This window comes from Eucyclogobius newberryi, unplaced genomic scaffold, assembly GCF_026437365.1.
Source record: "Eucyclogobius newberryi isolate DKJ021-1_F unplaced genomic scaffold, fEucNew1.0.hap1 SCAF_12, whole genome shotgun sequence".
NCBI classification, from domain to species: Eukaryota; Metazoa; Chordata; class Actinopteri; order Gobiiformes; family Gobiidae; genus Eucyclogobius; species Eucyclogobius newberryi.
Window position 1 is genome coordinate 7,323,691 of NW_027315746.1, and position 20,671 is coordinate 7,344,361.

Below are 20,671 nucleotides of genomic sequence, written 5' to 3' on the forward strand. Positions count from 1 at the left end.
TTTGTAGATGTTTATAATCTGCACCTCCTGGTTGAACGAGGGCAGCAGACGTGACACGGGTAGAGGTCATTTCACGTTACCAAGCAACCAAACTGTAAACAAGGGCCACCGTTTGACTCATTCTCACAATATCTATTCATGAAAGACTGAAGGTTCTTGTGCATACTTTGTCACTGCATTTTGAGTGGAATTCTGACCATCCGTGGGTTTCAGAATCATGAGAAACTGTTGCTATAGAAATTAACAATTTAAAACTAAATATGATACTTTTGAATGGGGAAAAAGTCCTCAAAATGTTGCATACATGAACCTACGACATGAACCTGAAACTCTTTCTTTCTTTCTTTAATGTTCAACTTCTGTTTCTGAACTTCTCTTCACAAGCTTTTTACTTGACTGATGTTAAATTATTATCTAAAGTTTCACTGTTTGTACAATTTCTTAACTTTAGGAATTATACTTACACTTGATAATCATACAACTTGTCCATTTTCACTGCCAGTTTTCTGACTAAACTGTAGATTGTGTGTTTATATTAATTCAAAGTATTTAGAATGACTTTATTTTTATCTTATTTAGTTAACCCATTTTTTATCCATGACTTATTTTTATTTTTTTATATTTTGCTATTATATTTGTTGTTTCATGTTGCACCTTTTCACCGCACAATGTTCCTTGTTTGTGAATCTTGTTCTTATTCAAGGACAATAACCCTTTTCTGATTCTGTCGTAGGCTTGATATCCACAATAGTTTTGGTTCATTTGTATGTCTGGATCAGTGCTTGGTTCTCAGACGTTTCTGACCAAGTTAAGACATAAATTAGGTCTAAAACAAGGGAAAACAAACCATAATGATGAAGCAAAAAGAGGACAAAAACATTGCCTCTATAAAACAAACAGTAAAGATAATAAAAGAGCCTCACGTACCAGTTTCTAAACCTTTGGTCAGGTTTTTGGAGTGCGTCCACCTATAGAAGTCACATTAATATTGGAACTAAAACCAAAACTAAACAAGGACCAAACCAGGACCAAACAAAGACCAAACAAGGACCAAACCAGGACAAAACAAGGACCAAACAAAGACGAAACAGGGACCAAACCAGGACAAAACAAGGACCAAACAAGGACCAAACAAGGACCAAACCAGGACCAAACCAAGACCAAACCAGGACTAAACAAGGACCAAACCAGGACCAAACCAGGACCAGACAAGGACCAAACAAGGACCAAACCAGGACCAAACCAAGACCAAACCAGGACCAAACAAGGACCAAACCAGGACCAAACCAAGACCAAACCAGGACTAAACCAGGACCAAACCAAGACCAAACCAGGACTAAACAAGGACCAAACCAGGACCAGACAAGGACCAAACAAGGACCAAACCAAGACCAAACCAGGACTAAACAAGGACCAAACCAGGACCAGACAAGGACCAAACCAGGACCAAACCAAGACCAAACCAGGACTAAACAAGGACCAAACCAGGACCAGACAAGGACCAAACAAGGACCAAACCAAGACCAAACCAGGACTAAACCAGGACCAAACCAAGACCAAACCAGGACTAAACAAGGACCAAACCAGGACCAGACAAGGACCAAACAAGGACCAAACCAAGACCAAACCAGGACCAAACAAAGACCAAACAAGGACCAAACCAGGACAAAACAAGGACCAAACAAAGACGAAACAGGGACCAAACCAGGACAAAACAAGGACCAAACAAGGACCAAACAAGGACCAAACCAGGACCAAACCAAGACCAAACCAGGACTAAACAAGGACCAAACCAGGACCAAACCAGGACCAGACAAGGACCAAACAAGGACCAAACCAAGACCAAACCAGGACCAAACAAGGACCAAACCAGGACCAAACCAAGACCAAACCAGGACTAAACAAGGACCAAACAAGGACCAAACCAGGACCAAACCAGGACCAAACCAAGACCAAACCAGGACTAAACAAGGACCAAACCAGGACCAGACAAGGACCAAACAAGGACCAAACCAGGACCAAACCAGGACCAGACAAGGACCAAACAAGGACCAAACCAGGACCAAACAAGGACCAAACAAGGACCAAACAAGGACCAAACAAGGACCAAACAAGGACCAAACCAAGACCAAACCAGGACTAAACAAGGACCAAACCAGGACCAAACCAGGACCAGACAAGGACCAAACAAGGACCAAACCAGGACCAAACAAGGACCAAACAAGGACCAAACAAGGACCAAACCAAGACCAAACCAGGACTAAACAAGGACCAAACCAGGACCAAACCAGGACCAGACAAGGACCAAACAAGGACCAAACAAGGACCAAACAAGGACCAAACAAGGACCAAACCAAGACCAAACCAGGACCAGACAGGCACCAAACAAGGACCAAACAAGGACCAAACAAGGACCAAACCAGGACCAAACAAGGACCAAACAAGGACCAAACCAGGACCAAACCAGGACCAAACAAGGACCAAACAAGGACCAAACCAGGACCAAACCAGGACCAAACCAGGATCAAACAAGGACCAAACAAGGACCAAACCAGGACCAAACCGGGACCAAACTGGGACCAAACAGAGACCAGACAAGGACCAAACCAGGACTAAACCAGGTACATAAACTGTACACGGTCTGGGTGAACGCTCTCCATGTGATTTTGACACTTCCTGGTGATTTACTGGTTTGATTTGTCGTCGCTCGTTGCAATTCAGCTCTGTAATAATATTATTTATAGTTGCTTTCTGATGTAGCTGTAACTGGAGACACTGTGGCCGTTCTATTGTGAGATGGATCCCACAGAAAACATCCCACAGTAAACATGCAGTATTTAGACTATACACACTATATATACTGTCTCCAAATGATCCTAGAGGATTATGAATTGAAACTCAATTACATTTTCTAATAATGTGCTTATACTATCGTCATTTTCAAGATTTAATGTTAAAATTATGACACTATGAAATATAGTTTTGTGAAATTGGGGCAAACAAATACAATGAAAGCTAATTCTGAATGCTTTGAAACTTGAAATTATTACAGACATCAATTTACTTTTGTTAGTGAATCGGTTTCATAGTGATTTTGTGAACCCCTGGAACAGACATTCGGCAGATGGTCGAAGGCTGTTTATGGTTTATTCTTTTTTGACATTTCGATTTAAGTCACTGTCTTTGCGATAGAGAAGATGTTTTGTATGTTTTATAGGTCCAGATAACAATTACGGTCATCAAAAATATGACTATAATTATTTTTCATCCTAGACTCTAGTTGATTCATCGTTTCAAGTAGAGTTGAACTAAGTTTTGGTGTTTTTATCTTCATAGTTTTCAACTTTTGAAATTTATTTTTTTTCAATTTAGAGGTCTTTAATCTAAAGTTGGATTCAATGTGAAGTATTATAAATCGTAAACAGTCAAGTCCAAAAGTACGACGGAGTATAAGGGCCAACCAAAAAAAAAAAAATGCGGGGCACTACGAGAATAAAGTCATTAATTAATGACTTTTTTCTCGTTAATTAACGAGATTTGTCTTGTTAATTAACGAGAAAAAAGTCATTAATTAATGCCTTTTTTCTCATTAAATAACGAGAAAAATCTCATAATTTAAAGACTTTAGGCACCATGTTACGTGCTCCCCCCCTCAGTGTTACATAATGGTACAGTCCAGTAACAGCGCTGTGTTTTGTATGTTTAAAGCTCTGAAGCTGATCTGCTCTGAGTCCAATCCATCTGTGGAGTCTTAATTACACAAACACACCACCACCAGGACGCAAATGGCGCTTGGTTAAAAGTGAATACAAAAGCCCACAATAGATGTCGATCTTTATAATGCGGGTCTTTTAGACATTACAAACAATCATTTCCCCGGTGCAGTGTCACATGTCAGGTCCTGGACCTGTAACATGACGTACTCCGGTGTTGGTGCTCGCGTGTGTTGGAGCTCATGCCATGATGTATGGAGGATGTATGGATGATGTATGGATGATGCATCTGGATGATGTATGGATGATGTATGGATGATGTATGTATGATGTATCTGGATGATGCATCTGGATGATGCATCTGGATGATGTATGATGTATCTGGATGATGTATCTGGATGATGCATCTGGATGATGTATGGATGATGTATCTGGATGATGTATCTGGATGATGTATGGATGATGTATGGATGATGTATGGATGATGTATCTGGATGATGTATGGATGATGTATCTGGATGATGTATGGATGATGCATCTGGATGATGTATGGATGATGTATGGATGATGTATCTGGATGATGCATCTGGATGATGTATGGATGATGTATGGATGATGCATCTGGATGATGTATCTGGATGATGTATGGATGATGTATGGATGATGTATCTGGATGATGTATCTGGATGATGTATGGATGATGTATGGATGATGTATGGATGATGTATGGATGATGTATCTGGATGATGTATGGATGATGTATCTGGATGATGTATCTGGATGATGCATCTGGATGATGTATGATGTATCTGGATGATGTATCTGGATGATGCATCTGGATGATGTATGGATGATGTATCTGGATGATGTATCTGGATGATGTATGGATGATGTATGGATGATGTATGGATGATGTATCTGGATGATGTATGGATGATGTATCTGGATGATGTATGGATGATGCATCTGGATGATGTATGGATGATGTATGGATGATGTATCTGGATGATGCATCTGGATGATGTATGGATGATGTATGGATGATGTATCTGGATGATGTATCTGGATGATGTATGGATGATGTATCTGGATGATGTATCTGGATGATGTATGGATGATGTATCTGGATGATGTATCTGGATGATGTATGGATGATGTATGGATGATGTATCTGGATGATGTATCTGGATGATGTATCTGGATGATGTATCTGGATGATGTATGGATGATGTATCTGGATGATGTATCTGGATGATGTATCTGGATGATGTATGGATGATGTATCTGGATGATGTATGATGTATCTGGATGATGCATCTGGATGATGTATGGATGATGTATCTGGATGATGTATGGATGATGTATCTGGATGATGTATGGATGATGTATGGATGATGCATCTGGATGATGTATCTGGATGATGTATGGATGATGTATGGATGATGTATCTGGATGATGTATCTGGATGATGTATGGATGATGTATGGATGATGTATGGATGATGTATGGATGATGTATCTGGATGATGTATGATGTATCTGGATGATGTATCTGGATGATGCATCTGGATGATGTATGGATGATGTATCTGGATGATGTATGGATGATGTATGGATGATGTATCTGGATGATGTATGGATGATGTATCTGGATGATGTATGGATGATGCATCTGGATGATGTATGGATGATGTATCTGGATGATGCATCTGGATGATGTATGGATGATGTATGGATGATGTATCTGGATGATGTATCTGGATGATGTATGGATGATGTATCTGGATGATGTATCTGGATGATGTATGGATGATGTATCTGGATGATGTATCTGGATGATGTATGGATGATGTATGGATGATGTATCTGGATGATGTATCTGGATGATGTATCTGGATGATGTATCTGGATGATGTATGGATGATGTATCTGGATGATGTATCTGGATGATGCATCTGGATGATGTATCTGGATGATGTATGGATGATGTATCTGGATGATGTATCTGGATGATGTATGGATGATGTATCTGGATGATGTATGATGTATCTGGATGATGCATCTGGATGATGTATGGATGATGTATCTGGATGACGTATGGATGATGTATCTGGATGATGTATCTGGATGATGTATCTGGATGATGTATCTGGATGATGTATGGATGATGTATCTGGATGATGTATCTGGATGATGCATCTGGATGATGTATCTGGATGATGTATGGATGATGTATCTGGATGATGTATCTAGATGATGTATGGATGATGTATCTGGATGATGCATCTGGATGATGTATGGATGATGTATGGATGATGTATCTGGATGATGTATGGATGATGTATCTGGATGATGTATGGATGATGTATGGATGATGTATCTGGATGATGTATCTGGATGATGTATCTGGATGATGTATGGATGATGTATGGATGATGTATCTGGATGATGTATCTGGATGATGTATCTGGATGATGTATCTGGATGATGTATGGATGATGTATCTGGATGATGTATCTGGATGATGTATGGATGATGTATCTGGATGATGTATGATGTATCTGGATGATGCATCTGGATGATGTATGGATGATGTATCTGGATGACGTATGGATGATGTATCTGGATGATGTATCTGGATGATGTATGGATGATGTATCTGGATGATGTATGGATGATGTATGGATGATGTATCTGGATGATGTATGGATGATGTATCTGGATGATGTATGATGTATCTGGATGATGTATCTGGATGATGCATCTGGATGATGTATGGATGATGTATGGATGATGTATCTGGATGATGTATGGATGATGTATGGATGATGTATCTGGATGATGTATGGATGATGTATCTGGATGATGTATGGATGATGTATCTGGATGATGTATGGATGATGTATGGATGATGTATCTGGATGATGTATGGATGATGTATGGATGATGCATCTGGATGATGCATCTGGATGATGTATGGATGATGTATGGATGATGTATCTGGATGATGTATGGATGATGTATGGATGATGTATCTGGATGATGTATGGATGATGTATCTGGATGATGTATGGATGATGTATCTGGATGATGTATGGATGATGTATGGATGATGTATCTGGATGATGTATGGATGATGTATGGATGATGCATCCGGATGATGTATCTGGATGATATATGGATGATGTATGGATGATGCATCTGGATGATGCATCTGGATGATGTATGGATGATGTATGGATGATGTATCTGGATGATGTATGGATGATGTATGGATGATGTATCTGGATGATGTATGGATGATGTATCTGGATGATGTATGGATGATGTATCTGGATGATGTATGGATGATGTATCTGGATGATGTATGGATGATGTATCTGGATGATGTATGGATGATGTATGGATGATGTATCTGGATGATGTATGGATGATGTATGGATGATGCATCTGGATGATGTATCTGGATGATGTATGGATGATGTATGGATGATGTATGGATGATGCATCTGGATGATGTATCTGGATGATGTATGGATGATGTATGGATGATGTATCTGGATGATGTATGGATGATGTATGGATGATGCATCTGGATGATGTATCTGGATGATGTATGGATGATGTATGGATGATGTATGGATGATGCATCTGGATGATGCATCTGGATGATGTATGGATGATGCGTGTGTGTAAAACATTGCTTTTAGGCTGTGCCAAACACGATCCGGGCGTCAGGAGGAGCTGAGAGGAAGCGCAGACGGATGTTTGTGTTCTGTGTGTTTTACTGAGTTTGTCCAAGGGATGACAAAAGGTTAGAATCCGGGCATAAAACTTAAGTGCACACAATGAGCACGTGAGAATAGTGACTGAGCAAAGTGCCCACGTAGACAATCAACTTAGAGGAGCAGAGAACCCAGAGAACGTGTGAATATATGATGCGGAACAGGAAAGGTGCTGCTAAACGCAGTGTCTTGTCTTGTAATAAACACACGTAAGACATCGTTTTAAAGGTCAGGAAACACTTTAACATCTATTTCAGGCTTTTATGTAGTTCTAAACTGTCAACTCATCCAAGCCCGTTCTTGTGCGTCCTGACCTGGGGCTGAAAGTGAAGTGCTCACGTCACTTTGAATCGGCGCCTAAACTACGACTTTTTTCTCATTAATTAATTACTTTTTTCTCGTTATTTAATGACTTTTTTCTCGTTATTTAATGAGTTTGATGTCGTTAATTTACGACTTTTTTCTGACTTCGACTTTTTTCTCATTAATTAACGTCTTTTTTCTCATTAATTAATGACTTTTTTCTCGTAGAGCAGCGCATTTTTTTCCCCTTAGTTGGCCCTTATACGCCGTCGTACAAAAGGCTTTCATAATAGTGCAATCCCAAAAAAGACAAATTGTTTCAGGGTATTTTTTTTTTTACAAAAAGGCGCCGGAAACAATCATACGGTTACGTCATGACGTCATCGCATCACTCCGGGATCGACTGCTTTTCCCTGATCACGTGGTCTCTCTGCGCAGACTCCCGCGTCGACCGTCGAGCGCTTGTATCGTCGATCGCCGCCGCTAAAGTGCTCGCAAAACCGGGACAAATCCGCAGCCCCGATATGTTTTTGGCCTCCGCTTTTCGCTCCGCCGTGTCGCAAACGGTACGATCACTTCGCTTTTAATCATTTGCAACGGTCGCTGACTGATGACGTTTATAAATTAGAGCGAAAACGCCGTGACTTCTCACAAGGACGCGCGAGGCTAAGCTAACGCTGAGTAGCTTAGCATTTAGCTTTAGCTGTCAACTCAAAAAACTGAACCAGTATGAACATTTTTACCTTTGTAGAGGATTTAAATGCAAAGAACTAGATGCGATTGGTAAAATAACTTTGACATTATGCTCTCGTTTTGTTCTTTAATCGGTTTAATGTAAGTGTTTAGTGCAAACAGTGGTTTTGTAACACGTTCTCCTAGGACGTTGTTTACATCACAACCAGGACGAGAGGAAAAAAGTAGATTTATTATGACAATCTTTATTTGAAATAAGGAAATTACTTGCACACAGAAGCTTATTACAATATTATAACACAAATGTATATATGATGAGTGGTAATGAAATAAAAAATATTTACAGTAGCATAAATGGCAAAATACGTGTCAAATATATTGCGATTTTTCCAGAACAAAATTAACATTAAACAATTGTTAAAAAAAAATAGTTTGAGTGTAAAGAAAATAATACTAATGCCAATAATAAAATCTAATAAAAGGCATGCATAAAATAAGTTATAATAAATAAAATAATCGTTGACTAAATATAATACAAAATAACAGTGCAAAATAAATGTAATATTGTTGAGTTTTTTTAAAGTGTCAGGTGTTTAATTGACGATGTATTGACTTATTATTTAGATGATATAAACAGACTCCGTGTCAGCAGTCGTCATTGTGTGAACTTCAGTGCAGTTTGGGTCAGAAACATGAAAATACTCAACAGTTTAGAGCGCTTTTCGTTCAACTAACCGACGACCACGGCTCTAGTATGAAGAGTTTTCAGTTCGTTAACACAAGTGGTAGAAACGGCTGCTTCTTCATCCACCTCTAGCTCCGTCCTTTCATATTTGCTCCATTATTTAAATAGTTCTAATTTCAAGATGATTTTTGAGCCAATTTTTTTCTTGGGGCAAACCTAAATTATGACGATATCTACATGTTTTTACGGTACGTTCTGTGTGTTGTGTTTGACCTCTGTTCTTGTGCCTTTAGGCCAGACAGGTGCGAGGTCTGCACCGGTCCGCCGCCAGAGCCGGAGCCGGTGGCCTCTTTGTGGTGAGTTTGACTAACTTTCCACGGGCTGTTCTGTCTCCTCTTTCCAAAGGGTTCTAGTGGATTTTATTTACGTCTCATTTACGTCTGGTAAACAAATGCACTCTAAATTCTGTAAAATGTGACATCAGTGGAAAATATGAAAACGTCAAGATGGTTTTAACAAATGAAAAACACTACTATGATATCAGTGCCTGGTTTAAACACATTTGCTATTGTATTTTACATTATGTGCTTATTTAATGGGCGATTATGACAGACTCTTGGCATTTTTGATGAAGGAAAAATACCAATCTGTAGGTTTTACTGAAGAAATACTTACAGAAGCGTTGAACCCACTAAAATATTTATTTCATAAACGTCTATTACATATTTTTCCTCTTTTGTGAAGCTCAAATACAAATTTTTGGTGAGAAATTTGGCCTTTTTTTTTTTTAACCTTCCTCGCAATAACGAAGCAACTTGACTTGTCTACCCTGGAAATAGTTTGTTTCTTTTGTTTATTAAGACTTATAACCATTAGTATTTTGATTATTCATCAATAATCAATCATTTAGCTTCATATTTGAAAAGGCCACATAATCATGTCATTTTGTAATGTATTGTTTTATTATATGTGCAATTTGGTTCATAGTTTTACTTTAGGCTTTACAAATTGGCCCATTATAGCTTGTACAAATGAAATACAACATGTGATTTTAGTGCCAATTGCCAGGGAAAAAAACTCTATTTAGCTCTAACACATGTTCAATAATAGGATATTCATTTCATACAATTAATTTAGTTAGATAACAGCACCTTGTATTACACTTGCGTAACTAATCCTTCATATTTTGTCTTAATTAATCCCCAGGCAACGCTTTATTCTTTTAGCCCTCAGCACATGTTTTTGTTCTAATTAAAGCTTTTGTTTGGCGGAAACGTCACTTGTGGGTTTCATGTTATGGAAAAACACCATGGTTTCACGATCCCACGGCAATATTATGCACATTTACACCTACAAACAAGCTTGTGCGCTTCATTCTTTTCCTTTGTTACTTTGTCAGTATTGTGTGTGTTCTGTTCGTCGTACACCAGGGGGCAGTGTGACGAGCTCATGGGCTGTTATTGACTGTTTTAAAGTGCCATTTCATAGGTTCTAACAGTGTTTTTCTGTCCTGTTTTAGCACAGGGACACGCCCGACAATAATGCCGACACTCCGTTTGAATTCTCAGAGGAGAACAAGAAGGTAAGAAGGAAATATGTCATTTAATTTGAACATAAATGCCACTATATTCAAGTTTCTTTTCATTCCCATCGTCCAACGCGTTATTATTCCTCAATTTTGTGACCAGCTTTACAAAATGTGACAAAAAGCAGTTCACATTTAGGTCTATTTTTTAAATTACTGGTAAATTTGCTTGATCGTTGCCGTCTTATTGATTTGTGGGCGCGGAGGTTTTAACGGTGTGTTTTTTCTTCGTCCGCAGAGAATCGAGGCCATCATTTCGAACTATCCGGACGGACACAAGCAGGCGGCCACCATCCCGGTGTTGGACGTGGCCCAGAGGCAACACGGATGGCTCCCCATCTCCGCCATGAACAAGGTACGGGCCCAACTTGTGTCAAAACATCGTCCTTTTTGTTTCGTTAGCGTCGTCAGCTTCTTTTGGATTTCAGATAGTCACATTTTTATAGCAAACGTTCGTGACTCACGGCGTCATTTTAAATAAAAACAGTGGCGATAAAGGAAATAAGAGCCTCACGCACCAGTTTGTAAAACTCAGGTCAGGTTTTTGGAGTGCGTCCACTTATAGAAGTCGCATCAAACAGGACCAAACCAGGACCAAACCAGGACTAAACCAAGACCAAACAGGCACCAAACCAGCAAACAGGGACAAAACCGGAACTAAACCAGGACCAAACCGGGACCAAACCAGGACCAAACCGGGACCAAACTGGGACTAAACCAGGACCAAACTGAGACTAAACCGGTACTAAACCAGGACTAAACCAGGACCAAACTGTGACTAAACCGGTACTAAACCAGGACTAAACTGGGACTAAACCGGTACTAAACCAGGACTAAACCAGGACCAAACTGGGACTAAACCGGTACTAAACCAGGACTAAACCAGGACCAAACTGTGACTAAACCGGTACAATACCAGGACTAAACCGGGACCAAACCAGGACTAAACCGGGACAAGCCCATACGTACTTACAAACTTGATTAAAGTGACGAGTTGCGCGTGCCATATTGACATAGTTTGATATATAATTATTATTTTAGTTTCTTTAACCATCGTTTTTTATCGTTTTAAGCACAAAAGATCTACGCCATACCAAAGCTGTATCACCATGGCAACAAACGACACATTTTAAAATACATATTGACGTCTTTTATATAAATTGTAGCGCGCGATCGGAAACGGAAACGCGTTTGAGCCGACGGCGGTGCTGGTTAAAGCGCTCGTCTGTGGTCTGCGTCATTATAATCTCATCTCTTCTGGGTGTTTTCCCGCTGATCGGCAATGTCCATTTCCAGCCAAATTCAATCTTCTGAAGCCACGTTTATGGATTAATACGCCGTGGTTTATTAGAAGTGCAAAATGTCACAAAGTCACATTTGAGTGTTTTTAAAGAGACTGTGACATGACGACGGTGAAATGTTTAATTTTCTTTCATTCTCGTTAATGTTTCTCAAGTTTGTGAGTGGCTTTACCAAAGTGAACTTTATGCAAGACAAAATAAAGTCAAATTTGACAAAAACAGCCAGATAAAATAAAGTTCTTTTACATTTAGGTCAAGTTTCTGGACGATTGAACTAAAGAGACTGAATTTTGCCTCTAAAATGGTCACGATTATTATGTTTTTGGTGCTTACGATTATATTGTGAGCGGAATAATCATGTTTATTGATTAATCTAGACATCCCTATTACCGTAGTTTCTGGACCATAAGTCGCATAGTTTTGGCCGGGGTGCGACTTATACTTATATTTATACTCGTATACTTCAGAGTGACTTATATGTGATATTATTTGTTATTTTCAAACTTGCAACCAGATTTCATACTCCAGTGCGACTTATATATGTTTTTTTCTTCTCTATTATGCATTTTTTGGCTGGTGCGACTTATAGTCCGGAAAATACGGTATATACTTTGGGTACACGGAACAGTATTCGTGGGTTTTAAATGATTGCTTGCTGCTTTTGAAGGACTCTGGCAGGACCTTTCCCTCTTTAAAGGGTTTTGAGTGGAAGTGCACTATCGCCATGACAGCAGAGCGCCGTCGCCATGTCAAATCCTTCAGATCGGGAAAGAATCCGCCTGAAACACGTGTCGTTGCAAAGATGACCAGCTTCTCAATCATTCACACGCTCGAGCAGCTGTCGATCATGTGAAAAAATGACATGTAAAGGACCAATTTGTACCTTTTCCTTAAAAGTTTTAAAATGGATTTGATCTTTATGTTCTTTGTACTGATGCTGAGTTAGAATTTTTTTAATAATACAGGAAATGTGTGGTGGAATATTTAGTATATTTATGGGGAATTAAGAAGAATGCTCAAATACAAAACGATTTCAATTTAACTTTACAAAAATATAAGCGTGAAGAGACATTTTTTCATCAGTTATCTTTGCTTTTTGTCTTGTCTTAAGTAAAATGGGAAGAAAAGGTTCATAGGACATAATAAAGGAAGCAGTACATTTTAGATTAAAGGCAGTGCTGAGGGATCAAAGTCCAACTCCTTTTCGAGCTAAATTAATTAAAAATGAATGCTGATAATGGTGATCGTTGTAAATGTAAATGATTTTTCTTTATCTTTTTTTCATTCTACATCTTAACGAGTCTGAATCGTTTGTTTTTTAATGATCAGACTAATGCAGTAATAATGCTAAGTCTAAAGTAAACATTTGTTATTACACTTGTCTGTTTTTGACCTTTTTAAATAGCTACAGTTCTATAAAATATTTGTTACAACAGTGAACTAATTGAAATGTTTAAGTCAATGTTCTTTGTCCGTCTTAATCCACTGAAATATAAAGTCAGAATCTGAAATGGCTTTGGAATTGAATGGTTCTTAAATGTAAAACCACTCCCTGCTTTGATCCGTAGGTGGCCGAGGTGCTGGAAATCGCCCCGATGCGAGTGTACGAGGTCGCCACCTTCTACACCATGTTCCTGCGGCAACCGGTGGGAAAGTACTTCATCCAGATCTGCACCACGACGCCCTGCATGCTCTGCAACTCCGACAGCATCCTGGAGACACTCCAGAGCAAACTGGGTGAGACACGCCCGCGAGGAGGAGGAGGAGGAGGAGGAGGAGGAGGAGGAGGAGGAGGAGGAGGAGGAGGAGGAGGAGGAGGAGGAGATGTTTTATTATTTAGTTTAATCTTCTTCATTCATAGATTTATACAGACCATTGTAACTTCAAACACACCAAACTTTACATCTTGTTCTAAGATTTGTTGAACTCTAATTCTAAACCTCATTTATTGAAGTTTAAGTTGTAGTTCAGTGAAATACTAAATAAGATCTCAAACTCTCGTCTGTTTGTTCAGTGTCTAATGTGGAAATGAAAGGAAAAAGGAAATTCCACAACTGTTACCTAGCAAGCAGACTGTAAACAAGAGCCAACAGTTATGACACACAATAATCCCATATAACATATTTATGATGGTTTAAACTGTCAGAAAAGTGTCAGTTAAGTGTAAACTGTCTTTGTGTTTTCAACGGCACGTCGCACGTTGATGACATCACAGAGGGATTCAGTTTCAGCTCTACTTCCTGTCATTTTAAACTCGTATTTGTTCAAAATGTCTCCACAAACTGCAACTTAGCGTGAGTAAAACTATGATAAATATTTAGCACAGGTTCTACACCACCAAACGTAGTCATAATTAGAAAAACAGCCAACACATGGACTTTAATAATAATAATTGCACGTCTTAAATTCGCCTGAACACGCTCTTGCTACTCTCATGTTGTCCTGTTTGCGTACTTATGTCGGGACGGCTGGCTAAAGTAACACGATCTGTATTTCCTCTGTGCAGGCATCAAACCGGGCGAGACGACCCCTGACAAGATGTTCACTCTGCTGGAAGTGGAGTGTCTGGGAGCCTGCGTCAACGCGCCCATGGTCCAGATCAACGACGACTACTACGTGAGCTTATGTCTCCAGAAAGCCGTGGTCGGGGGGGAGGGCGGAGCAAACGTATCGTGAGGGTATCGACGTGGCAACAGCGGCAGACGCGATAATCGATATCGAATTTTTTTTCCCCCGCAGAGTATAAGTCGCACCAGCCAAAAAATGCTTAATAGAGAAGAAAAAAACATATATAAGTGGCACTGGAGTATGAAATGCAGTTGCAAGTGTGAAAATAACAAATAATATCACATATAAGTCGCTCCGGAGTATAAGTATATAAGTATAAATATAAGTATAAGTCGCACCCCGGCCAAAACTATGAAAAAAGGTGCAACTTATAGTCCTTAAAATACGGTATATCGCAGGAATGTCAAAATTCTCCATCTGACGGAAACGTACAGGCTTTTTTAAAAATTAAAATGTGCGTGTTTTGTTTGTTCATGTTGTTTTATGTTTAAAAAAAAGGGGGGCAAAACATGGATTGTAGTTGTTATACACCTAAATTAACCATGATTTTTTCTATTTTTTGGGTCAATGTTAAGCTTTTGTTTTGACAGAATCCGATGAGTAAAAAAAAAAAACATTGATCAGTTTAAATATAACAGTATTTTTTGTGGCAAGTATTAAAATATTGCAATAATATCGATAATCGACAGCCGCGATCTCGTCTGGGATTTTACAAACAGCCTTGTGAATTGTCCTTTTATTATTATGTGAGATTAAATATAATTTGATCAAACGTTTCACATAAATATGGATCATGAAGACTGGATGAATTTATCTTAATTATAAGTTATGTTTTACTCTTGATCCACTGAGCTTTCTGGCTCCTTTTAAACCTTTAATTGTATTGACTTTGAAGACAAATGGTGCAGATGAACTAAATGTTTGTTTCGTTTCAGGAGGATCTAACGCCCAAAGACATGGAGGACATTATCGATGAGCTCCGAGCAGGACGAGTCCCTTTAGCAGGACCACGGTCAGTGCCACTTTAACCCTCTACGTTCAACACGTGCCTTTATTAACATTACACATGATTTATACACGTTACCCTCTTTGTTTCATTACTTTATTGCAATATTTTTTCTTTTAAAAAATATATTTAAATTATTTGTTTATATATTTTTTTATAAACAAAACAGAACGACCAGAGTATTGTAATATTCTTTTCTTTTTTAAATATATTTTCTTTTTTCAAATTTGTTTTTTGTACTCAACATGTGAATTCAAACAAAACAATAACTACTCGAGGGTTAAACGCTTTGTTCTGGACTTAAAACAGGTGAAATTGCATTAAAATTCCTACAATAATTTTTCATTTCATCTATTGTTACACCTTTTATCGCAATCGTTTTGGGGTTTTGAGTCGTGTACGTGTGTGTTTTTTGGCAAATATAAAGCCTGTGTAGTTATAAAAGGTCTCAATTACCGTATTTCCCGGAGTATAAGTCGCACCAGCCAAAACAAATGCATAATAGAAGAAAAAAAACATATAGAAGTGTGAAAATAACAAATAATATTGCATATAAGTCGCTCCAGAGTATAAGTATATAAGAATAAATATAAGTATAAGTTGCACCCCGGCCAAAACTATCAAAAAAGGTGCCACTTATAGTCTGGAAAATACGGTATGTGGTTTTAACGATTTGTTTTGCGAAAGCGTTTATATTTCAGTCGGACTTTTCTCGTTTTTCACGGTTTCCTCTCACGTTTTTTCTTCGTGTCTCGTTTCAGGGGCGGGCGTTTCTCCTGTGAACCGGCCGGAGGACTGACCTCTCTCATCGAGCCCCCCAAAGGACCCGGGTTTGGCGTGAGGGCGGATTTGTAACGCCCGCTTACGCACACGACTCTTATCGTTTAAATCTTACTGTGTAAATAAAATGCTCCTGTACGTGTGCTCTGAGTGTCGCCGTCTGTGAACACAACAACGCCACACTAGATATACGTTTAATTAATGGTATTTAAACACTGCAAACGTTCTACAACTCCTTATGATTTCGTTGAGTTTAAACTGGCTGATTTCGATACGATTATGGACGTCAAGATTCATTGATTTGTCGATAATGGCCATTATTTACGTCTCGGTACGAAGCATCGTAAGAAAACCACTTTAGAAGCAAATTTAAGACATTTTTTGTTCAATATGTTGTCCAAACGTAGACCTAAATTTAAAGAAAATTAAAGATTTCACTGTTGTTAGGTCACGGTCTCAATAATCGTGAAGAATCGTCAAATTGTGATGTTTTTTCTCACGATAATTGTAAACATAAGATATCGTGACATCCCTAGATACAATAGTAGGCGTATGAACATATTTAAACTGCTTAATAAGGCATTTCATATATTCGATGTTATTACTTTTCTATAAACGACGAGTTAAATAAATATAGGGCTGTCACAATAATAATAATTAACGGGATTTATCACATTTGAAAGCTGCAACTCTGTTTTTTTAAGACTCGTGTGCGTTTCCTTTGCACTCGTGATAAAAGCGTTTGCATTATTGTATTTTACAGTTCGCTAAATCGCCATTTTGATTTAACAATGTCACACGTGCCTCCCGTCTTTCGCTATAAAACGTCTTTACGTGCGTTTTGGGGTCTGAAAGTACAGACGGCGCTCAAAAACACATCTTATTCGTCGACGATTATTCTAACCATTTGTCATCTTGACGGTTTAAATGGATGTGCCCTTTTTCGTCGTCGTCGTGTTGGTGGCAAAATATCTGGATCCCTCTCCCGTTTCCATGGCAACAAGCCCCGACGTAAAGGCTTCAGACGCGGAAGGAGAGCGAGGGGCTTCAGACGCGTTTCATTCACACCACGAGACGGAGCACGACGACTAATGTGAGGCAAATGTGAACACAAAGTCTACATTTCATTGTGAGAACATGAATTTGCATGTTTTTTAAGGTAAATCTCACTTAACTTTTTATATATTAAAGTCATTCTGTGTTTCTATTACCAAAGTTTATATATTTTTGATACAATATTTACTTTTTGGCCGTGAGCAGATATTCAGTTTAATGGAACAAAGCTTTATTTTAACAGTTTAGAGCAGACACAGTAACTTGGGTTGTAGTAAATGATAAATAATAATAAATAAATATCACATTTTGGCAGGGCCGGCCCAAGCCTTCAGGGGGCCCTAAGCGAAAACATTTTTGGGGGCCCCTCACCACGTCATCAGAATCAGTTTTATTGCCATTGTCAGTGAACAATTCACATATGGGAACTTTCTTCAACGCTAACAAAGCGCAACAAAACTCCAGGACATCTGTTTGTCAGTTAGTTTATTCTCAGCACCTCACAAGCTCAAATATTGCTAACTTAAATCCCACAATGCAACTTGGTATTCCGCTGACATCACCTCTACTCCCTGTACAAATAACACACCTCCCAGATATGTTTTTGGGTGTATTTGTGGGCGTTAAGGATCGACAGCCACATTAGCACATTAGTTTAAATTAATGAACAGGGGGGGTCTGGGGGCCCTCCCCCAGAAATTTTCAGACCTTTTTTGGGTCTTCTGCTGCATTTTAATGTGGTCCAGCCGGCTAAAGTAAGAGTAAAATGTTGAGGTTGTAATGCTATAAAATGATGTGATGAAACTGTGCCAGGAGAAAATGATTAAAGCCAGTTATTAATACAATAGTGTACTTAATTACTCAATACAATATTGGCTATGAAAAATAATTATGGTCAAATTGATTAATTTTAACTGAAAATGTAAAAGTAATAGTTATCCTTACTAATTTATCTTTTACAGCTCCCAACTGTTCCTTCTTGCTAAAGTGACAAAACAAGTTATATTAAATTAAACAAATGGCATAAGCATTGCTTGATTAACAATTAACACTGATAAAACAGTGCAAACATGTTATTCCCAGAGAATGAACAGAACGAGAAGTGAAGGTCCAAACCTAGCGATAGTGAAGAGACTGCGTTTCTGCAACTTTGCCACTTTTATATAAAAATATTTAGTATTATTCTATAACAGACGTAATCATAATATGTCACATATATGTTATATGTTATAACAAATAGTCTAATGATGCTTTTTAAATAAATTGAAATGTTTTATTGCTCTATTAAAAGTGAATTACAGTATAAAATGTTTGTTCTGATCAGAACATCAAACACTGGACTCCTCTGTGAAACAATGCTGCGATGTGATTGGCTGATGGACCTTACGTGCATAAACCTTTACATTCCTCTTATTGCACGTTAAGAAGTCAAACAGACATCACGAGTCACGATTGATCTCACACATGGTGATGTGAGAGAGAGGGACGCAAACTCAAACCCGCTCATCTCTAACTGAGGCTGCACAGGGGCCCGGGACAGGGGCCGCACACTGTTCACTCCAAAGTCTCACGTCAGAGGTTCTGGACGAGACGGCGCTCGTCCGGACCGGATCTCCGCCTCTTCGTGACCCGGGGCATAGACGCCCCTCACCGGCCTCACCTGCAGCTAACACTGCCGGGCTGGTGTAAATGTTAAGCTTATTATCTTTCATTCAGACACATATTGTGCGCGGGGCAGAGCTCTCGTCGCCTCCAGCCTGAGCGAACTAACGTGACAGACTCGTGTTGTTTCAAACAGCAGCATTAACCGTCTCTTTGTAAGAGAAGTTCAATACCTGGAGAGTGTTGTTGAGTTTGCAGTTTCTTTACATCGTCAAGAAGTTTCTTCTTTCGTTTTTCGGCATCGGGGGGATATATTCCTCTGGACATGAGGACCACGCAGGGACCACGTTCTGTTGTGTTTATGTTTTGCTCTCGTTCTGCTCGCGCCCAATCAGCGCAGGTTTGGTGTCTTGGTTGCCAGATTGTCATTACAAATAAATGCGGTTTGTGTTATATGTTACCGCTGTGTGCGCTGCCGCGCTACTACACTAGTGGCGCACGCTGCGCTTGCACTTCGCATAAAACGGGTTGCCAGATTGGGGGCCCTATTAAAGCCTCGGGGCCCTACGCGGCTGCTTAGTTTGCTTATAGGCTGCATTTTGGGGAAATGATGAAACTCGGCCCCAAAAATATCGGCAGATTTTATCGGCTCAAAATCTCGGCCACAAAGAACCCACATTAATCAATTCTATTTTAATATAATTTTTTTTAAAACTTGGATTATGTTTAAAAATATTCAGTTCACATAGATCAATTCAAAGAAATAAAATAAAGTAAATGTGAAAAATAATATAAATAAAAATCGGATACATAAATTGAATGCAAAAAATAAATAAAATCAGTTACAAAAATGTAAAGTAAATGTAAAAAATGAATGAATAAAAATCGGTTACATAAATTAAATGTAAAGTAAATGCAAAATTAAAACAAACAAACAATACAAATCAATTACATATATTAAATGCAAAACAAAAGCTTTGATAATAGAACTAGAAAACACAACAAAATCCTCTTATTTATGCAACTCATGTGGGGTCAATGAAAGAGCGAGACATACGGCAAATACGTGGTACTAAAGGACGTAACTGAATGTAAAGCCTGAGACGCAGCGTGCCCCCCCCTCGTCACGCGCGGCCACGCCCCCACGTCACTCGCTCCCGTGGCGTGTTCGTGTCTCGCCGCCGCCCCTCCCCCCCTCCGCCTCGCGCGCGTTACCAGGCTCTGCTCCGCAACATACTTGGCACCAGGGCGCATGCGCACACGCCGCAGTATGATGCAAATGCCACTGCGCAACCGAACCGGCGCGGGCGGGGCCTACCGTAAAGACAACAACAACAACAACAACAACACGTACTGACGCTGACACAATAAAGCACGTTATGACCGTCGAAATGCAGGAAGTTACACGCACGAGCTCGGAAAATAAGATCGTCACCGCGAAGGTTCTAGAAGCTTCGCGGCGGCAGCGGAAAAGATGACGTCAAGCGCACGTCGTCACCGCGCGCGCTCTCCGCTCATTTCTTTCCACAAATGACACGTTAAAAGTCCATTAGCGCCACGTCACGGACCTTACCATCCGATGAACCGCGACGCCGCGC

The 20,671-nt window shown here is 39.3% G+C and overlaps 1 protein-coding gene across 1 annotated transcript; it reads left to right on the forward strand.

Moving 5' to 3' along the window:
- Positions 1-8,225: 8,225 nt before the first annotated feature.
- On the forward strand, positions 8,226-16,550 carry ndufv2 (NADH:ubiquinone oxidoreductase core subunit V2). The gene is made up of 8 exons (XM_072440688.1): positions 8,226-8,366; positions 9,472-9,534; positions 10,698-10,760; positions 11,002-11,118; positions 13,633-13,801; positions 14,571-14,680; positions 15,568-15,644; positions 16,400-16,550. The coding sequence occupies exons 1-8, from the start codon at positions 8,325-8,327 to the stop codon at positions 16,491-16,493; spliced, it is 735 nt and encodes a 244-aa protein (XP_072296789.1). The 5' UTR covers positions 8,226-8,324; the 3' UTR covers positions 16,494-16,550.
- Positions 16,551-20,671: the final 4,121 nt, after the last annotated feature.